At 53.7% G+C, this 7,275-nt stretch overlaps 1 protein-coding gene across 1 annotated transcript in view; it reads left to right on the top strand.

Annotated features, from left to right (window-relative positions):
- The first annotated feature begins 289 nt into the window (after positions 1-289).
- LOC139230315 (pleckstrin homology domain-containing family A member 7-like) overlaps positions 290-7,275 on the top strand; it is a 42,230-nt gene continuing 35,244 nt past the window's right edge. Inside the window, exons 1-6 of the mRNA XM_070862140.1 lie at positions 290-1,519; positions 1,865-1,951; positions 3,458-3,565; positions 4,022-4,090; positions 4,759-4,839; positions 6,652-6,801. Coding sequence (XP_070718241.1) covers positions 290-1,519; positions 1,865-1,951; positions 3,458-3,565; positions 4,022-4,090; positions 4,759-4,839; positions 6,652-6,801 — 1,725 coding nt within the window. The remainder of the gene's footprint in view (positions 1,520-1,864; positions 1,952-3,457; positions 3,566-4,021; positions 4,091-4,758; positions 4,840-6,651; positions 6,802-7,275) is intronic.

Genomic DNA, 7,275 nt, shown 5'->3' with positions numbered 1-7,275 from the left:
TCTATACATGTGAACAGAGGGTAAGGGACTGTTTGACCATGAGGTGCATCACGAGCAAGGCAGCTTCTGTCCACATCTCCCAGCAGGCATCACTGGTTAGTGACCAGGAATGATGTATCTGCCCTTCCCCTCCCTCACTGAGGCCAGCTGTGTTGCTCTCATTACTGTCTGGCTAACATTAAATAGCATCAACTCTCCACCGTACCCTGAGATTTGGAGCCCAGGTCTCTCATAGTCAAACCTCAAGGGATCTAATTGGTGAAACATCACTGGACAGGGAAGGTTGGTGATGGTCAAGGAACAAAAAGAGGTCAGCTCTTGTTCATTGGTTCTATTTTGTAACAGGCAATATCTTGTGAAGACCGAGTCTGGCCACGTGTACGAATGCCTCATCGATGGTTACCCAATATCATCAGTCAACTCCCAGATCCATGCTGAACACTCCAGCCCCATCAGTCTCAGCACCGAACACAGGCAGCAACAAGACCACAGCTACTACCTCAGTCTGTCAGCTCAAGGGCAGGAGGAGCGAGTGAATCAGCAGTGGCTGCCGGAGAAGAGATTGCGGCACGAAGCCCCCTCACCAATCACCGTCTATCAGACCAGAATTCTCCCATCCGGCACTCCAGACCTTATCAGCTCTCGATCCATCAGGTCACTGCGCTCGAATTCCCTGCCCATCACATCTGAGACTCCAAGGTACCAGGTCCTGCGAAGATCTCACACCCCAGATGACCGGCACGTGATCCTATCAGAGGGACAACATGGGCACCATTTTATTGAAACTCCATCTGAGAGAGTTTCCCAGAGGTCACTGGAGAGGTCGTGCACCCCAGTAACCCAGCATTCCCCAGTGTTGTCAAAAACCAACACCCCATTCTCAGGGTCTTCACAAAGGGCCCAGTCACCCTTGGAGAGATCAGAAACCAGCTCCCGTGAAGACATCTATCACATGGCTTCATCCCACGAGGCCAGCCGGTCTCTGATGAGGCCTCACACACCAATTGGAAGAATCGACATCCTCCCGTCCCAACAGGTATCTCCGGTGACAGGAAGCAGCTACCTCCAGCTTCCACGGCTGACCACAGGAAGCCACAGTTTGTCGGCCAATGTCACTGTGCTACCCATAGAGGAACGGCCTGGAGAATACTACGTGGCTACAACATCCGCGAGAGCTCGAGGCCAAACACTGAACAGGCCGCATTCAAGGCCACAAACTCCCTCCAATCGGCTCGATGTGCTGCCTTCTGAGGAACATTACACTTTCCTGTCGAGCATATCTCACGGCACATTCAGAAGCCAGCAACGGTCGCCGGGACCATTTGAAAGATTGACTTTGATACCTCTGGAGGAAAGGGACATCGAGGGCTTGAGTGCCACGTTACCAAGCAGGCCTTACGGGACTAGTCCGAGACTGCATTACAGACCACACACCCCAGTGGAGAGAGTGACCGTTCTGCCTTGCAAAGACCGTCACACCGAGATGTCTGTTGGCAGACACAGGGCACCAGGCATACGGGTAATGTATACAATGATGAATAATCCTTAATGAAATTGGAAGATGTTTAGATAACTCAACTCAATTGTCTCAACTCATCATTAATGAGAATAAACTATAGCATCTTTCTCTCCCTCTCTCTGTCTCTGACTTTGTCTCTCTCTCGTCCTCTCTCTCTCGTCCTCTCTCTCTCTCGTTCTCTCTCTCTCTGTCTTCCTCTCTCTCTCTACATCTTTCTCTCTCTGTCCCTCTCTCACTCTCTCTGTCTCTCTATCTGCCTCTCTCTCTGTCTCTCTCTCTCCCCTCCCTCTGTCTCTCTCTGTCCCCCTCTCTCTCTCTCCCCCTTCTCTCTCTGATATTAAGCAGCCTCTGACCTACCAAAGTAGAAGCTTTCCACCTCCTCCATCTTATATCTCACGAATGGGCAGCACTCTGAGACTATCTGGAAAAATGGTGAGTTCAAAGGATTCCTTTTTTAAATGTTTCTGATCATTAGGTGGGATTTGTTTCGATGGAATGGGTGTACAAAACTGCCACACAGCTGCACGGAGCTCACGGATAAACAGGGACTGTGTAAACACAGGCCAGGCCCGGGGACTGTGTAAACACAGGCCCAGGGACAGTGTATACACAGGATGGGCTCGGGGCCTGTGTAAACACAGGCCCAGGGACAGTGTATACACAGGCTGGGCCCAGGGACTGTGTAAACACAGGCTGGGCCCAGGAACAGTGTAAACACAGGCTGGGCCCGTGGACAGTGTAAATACAGGCTGGGCCTGGGAACTGTGTAAACACAAGCTGGGCCCGTGGACAGTGTAAACACAGGCTGGGCCCGTGGACAGTGTAAACACAGGCTGGGCCCAGAGACTGTAAAAACAGGGAGGGGGGGAGGGAGAGAAGGAAAGAGGCAGGGAAGGGAGAGTAAAAGGAAGGCTTCTCTTCCTCGGAAAGGACTAGCTGATATAGGTAATCGACACCTGGCCCTTTGCCCTCTGTATAACGACCATGGAATTAAACAAACAAAACCTTAGGTTCAACCGGCTTTATTTCGAGCAAATGCAAGGGAGGGTTCAATCGTGGAACCGTCAAAGTACAAGAGGTTTCGAGTATAATTTGTACAGGTTTTGGAGAGGGGCTACCCTGCCACAAAATCATCGATAGGTCTATTGCTATCAGTGGAGTTACACTGATTTGTCGACTCTTAGCAGCCGGCTCCGAGTGGACATGCAGTTGTCCATCTCCCATCATATGTTAATTGTGTTGTTCTGTGATTTGCACTTTGCCACAGTCTGTAATTCGCCTGAAGTAACTGTTCCAAAATACTTATCTCTTTCTCAGAGACTTCTAATGAAACTTTGCAAATGCTGACTTCGGCTGTTTTGTTAAGTGTTACTAAGATTAACCATACAGTTTTATTGCGTTATAAGTGTGCTATACCGACATAAGCAAGTGTTACATACATAGGCAATTATTCCTCAGACCCTCCTTATACTGATTAGTTCACTACCTTCAGCATTGTGTTCTGACCACCTATCTGTCTGCTCTTTGCCTGCTACAATTCTATATATATCCCTTACAGGGAGGGAGAGAGAGGTGGGTAGGGGGAGAGGCAGGGACAGGCGGGGGGGGGGGGGGGGTAAGGGGGAGGGGGAGAGGCAGGGATAGGTGGGGGAGAGGAGAGGGGATAGGCCAGGGTAGGGGGCAGAGGCGGGGATAGGTGGGGGAGAGGTGAGGGGTTAGGCGGGGGGGGGTTGATAGGCGAGGGTAGGGGGATGAGGCGGGGATAGGCAGGGAGGGGAGGGAGAGGCGGAGGGGGAGGGGTGGTGCGAAGGGCTATTACACCAGAGGAGGAGAGAAAATGAGGATAAGGTGTAACATGGCATGTGTTTATATTTCACACTCTGTACTGAATGTAGTTTCTGGGGATTTTCCTCTAACGCTCTCACATTTCCTTCACAGGGAAGCAGTTCCAGCATTGCTCAACTTCCTCCCCGCCCCCCAACCTCACCTCGACCCAGCCCCAGTCCTCTGCTGCCAACTGTCAGGAGACTGTCGATCGCTCCTTCCGCAAATATAATCACAGCATTTGTCAAACAGGAGATGGGAGGGAGGGAGAGAGGGGCAGGGAGAGAGGGAGGGAGATGGAGAGAGAGAGACAGAGACAGCGAGAGGGAGGGTGACGGAGAGAGAGAGAGACAGAGAGAGTGAGGGTGACGGAGAGAGAGAGAGGGAGGGTGAGGGTGACGGAGAGAGAGAGAGGGAGGGTGATGGTGAGAGAGAGAGAGAGGGAGGGTGACGGTGAGAGAGAGAGGGAGGGTGACGGTGAGAGAGAGAGAGAGAGAGAGAGAGGGGGAGGGTGACAGTGAGAGAGAGAGAAAGAGAGAGAGGGGGGAGGAGAGGGAGCGAGAGGGAGATAGAGATAGGGAGAGAGAAACGGAGAGAGGGAGAGCATAGAGTGCTGTGTGTAGGATACCGTGTGCAGGATACCGTGTAGGTTATCAAAGCGCTGTTTCTCTCTTGCAGATGTGTGGTCGGGAGATGTACCAGGAAATTACAGCAGAGCCTGTCAGAATGGCTGAAAGCGAAGTTGACGTAAGTCTCGTTTTGAGCTTCTTTTATTCCACTTTCAAGGATTTTTCCTCATCAGTACAAAATATAATCAGAGCATTCAGCAAACAACAGGAGACATGGGGAGGGAGAGAGATAGGGATAGAGGGAGGGAGAGAGAGGGCGAGGGAGAAGGGGTGAGATAGAGAGGAAGGTGGAGGGAGATAGAGAAGCAGAGAGAGACAACCATTCTCAGATTCAAACACTCCCAGGTCAGGTACAGCACGGGGTTAGATACAGAGTAAAGCTCCCTCTACACTGTCCCATCAAACACTCCCAGGTCAGGTACAGCACGGGGTTAGATACAGAGTAAAGCTCCCTCTACACTGTCCCATCAAACACTCCCAGGTCAGGTACAGCACGGGGTTAGATACAGAGTAAAGCTCCCTCTACACTGTCCCATCAAACACTCCCAGGGCAGGTCCAGCACGGGTTAGATACAGAGTAAAGCTCCCTCTACACTGTCCCATCAAATACTCCCAGGGCAGGTCCAGCACGGGTTAGATACAGAGTAAAGCTCCCTCTACACTGTCCCATCAAACACTCCCAGGGCAGGTACAGGGGGTTAGACAGAGAGAGTTTAGGTTAAACAAGGGAGAGACATGCTCTCCCTGTAATGTTTGTTTCTGATGTTCCTCACTCTGTGTCTCCAGGTGTTGCTGACCAGGCTGTGTGGGCAAGACAGAGTCCTACAGGGGCTGGTGGTTGAAACAAGTCAGCTCAAAGCACAGAAGGTATGTGAGCAAACACACCTCGTGCAAACCAATCCTCCTGCCCCTCCCACTCCCTCCCCTCACATCCCTTCTCACCTCCCCTTCCTCTTCCCCACTTTCGGCGGTGAGGTTTGGGGAGGGAATTCCAGACCCTGGGGCCCAGGCAGCTGAAGGCACGGTCACCAATGGTGGAGCAATGAAAATAGGGGATGCGCAAGAATTGGAGGAGCGCAGAGATCTCGGAGGATTGTGGGGCTGCAAGAGGTTACAGAGATAGGGAGGGGTGTAGGGGCTGGAGGGGGTTACAGAGATAGGGAGGGGTGTAGGGGCTGGAGGAGGTTACAGAGATAGGGTGGGGTATAGGGGCTGGAGGAGGGCAGAGATGCAGAGATAGGGAGGGATGTAGGGGCTGGAGGAGGTTACAGAGATAGGGAGGGGTGTAGGGGCTGGAGGAGGTTACACAGATAGGGAGGGGTGTAGGGACTAGAGGAGATTGCAGAGATAGGGAGGGTGTAGGGGCTGGAGGAGGTTACAGAGGTAGAGAGGGGTGTAAGGCTGGAGGAGGTTACAGAGATAGGGGGGTGTAGGGGCTGGAAGAGGTTGCAGAGATAGGGAGGGGTGTAGGGTCTGGAGGAGGTTACAGAGATAGGGAGGGGTGTAGGGCTGGAGGAGGTTACAGAGATAGGGAGGGATCTAGGGGTTGGAGGGGGTTACAGGGATAGGGAGAGGTGTAGGGGCTGGAGGAGGTTACAGGGATAGGGAGGGGTGTAGGGGCTGGAGGAGGTTACAGGGATTGGGAGGGGTGTAGGGGCTGGAGGAGGTTACAGGGATTGGGAGGGGTGTAGGGGCTGGAGGAGGTTACAGGGATTGGGAGGGGTGTAGGGGCTGGAGGAGGTTACAGGGATAGGGAGGGGTGTAGGGGCTGGAGGAGGTTACAGGGATAGGGAGGGGTGTAGGGGCTGGAGGAGGTTACAGAGGTAGGGAGGGGTGTAGGGGCTGGAGGAGGTTACAGAGGTAGGGAGGGGTGTAGGGGATGGAGGAGGTTACAGAGGTAGGGAGGGGTGTAGGGGCTGGAGGAGGTTACAGAGGTAGGGAGGGGTGTAGGGGCTGGAGGAGGTTACAGGGATAGGGAGGGGTGTAGGGGCTGGAGGAGGTTACAGGGATTGGGAGGGGTGTAGGGGCTGGAGGAGGTTACAGGGATTGGGAGGGGTGTAGGGGCTGGAGGAAGTTACAGGGATAGGGAGGGGTGTAGGGGCTGGAGGAGGTTACAGAGGTAGGGCGGGGTGTAGGGGCTGGAGGAGGTTACAGAGGTAGGGAGGGGTGTAGGGGCTGGAGGAAGTTACAGAGGTAGGGAGGGGTGTAGGGGCTGGAGGAGGTTACAGAGATAGGGAGGGGTGTAGGGGCTGGAGGAGGTTACAGAGGTAGGGAGGGGTGTAGGGGCTGGAGGAGGTTACAGGGATAGGGAGGGGTGTAGGGGCTGGAGGAGGTTACAGGGATTGGGAGGGGTGTAGGGGCTGGAGGAGGTTACAGGGATAGGGAGGGGTGTAGGGGCTGGAGGAGGTTACAGAGATAGGGAGGGGTGTAGGGGCTGGAGGAGGTTACAGGGATAGGGAGGGGTGTAGGGGCTGGAGGAGGTTACAGGGATAGGGAGGGGTGTAGGGGCTGGAGGAGGTTACAGGGATAGGGAGGGGTGTAGGGGCTGGAGGAGGTTACAGGAATAGGGAGGGGTGTAGGGGCTGGAGGAGGTTACAGGGATAGGGATGTCCAACGTGCTTTTACTAAACTGATAATGCGTGCAGGATGTTCCTGATGTGCCTGTTGGACTTTCTCCAGGACAAACTGGAAGGTGTTTTGGAAGTGACGCGATGCCAGATGTTGAACTTTGGTGGACAGCAGAACATTGTGGAGCAGTTAGCGTACCAGCAGAGGATTCTGCAGGAGGATCTGATCCAAATCCGAGCCAAACTCTGTGACCTGTCCATGGTAAGCGCCCAGTCGCAGCCGCTCAGCATCATTGTGCTGTTTGAGTTTTGGAAGGCAGAATGCTGGGAAATGGAACAGTAACCTCATTAAACACTTTCAGCCAGTCTCCCTCTCCGCTCTGAGGTGCTGAGGGAGAGCTGCATGCCGAGCGGCCTGTGGCCCAATGGGATGTTAAGCCTAGGCCCTGCCCCGCCCCCGCCGTCCCCATGCTCCGGCGAATGATACAGAGCCCCAAGTGTCGCTGATCATTCCCGTGAGCGATCGTGCTTCCTCCGTTACAGCTCGTTGCTCATTCAGTGTCTCGGGAAAATGTAGAAAGACCTCAGATCTGAGCAGTGATCCCTCGTCACTGTACTCGAGCGTACTGCAGCATTGGTGGCAGAATGTTGGTGTTCACCGATTTACTCAGCGCTGACCGAGTGGTACCCAATACAGTCGGGACACTTACAGAAATTACAACCTCCTCAAACTGCA

The sequence above is a fragment of the Pristiophorus japonicus genome, chromosome 19 (genome assembly GCF_044704955.1).
Source record: "Pristiophorus japonicus isolate sPriJap1 chromosome 19, sPriJap1.hap1, whole genome shotgun sequence".
NCBI lineage: Eukaryota > Metazoa > Chordata > Chondrichthyes > Pristiophoridae > Pristiophorus > Pristiophorus japonicus.
Note: the sequence above shows the minus strand (reverse complement) of the source record. Positions and strands in the feature narration are given on the sequence as shown.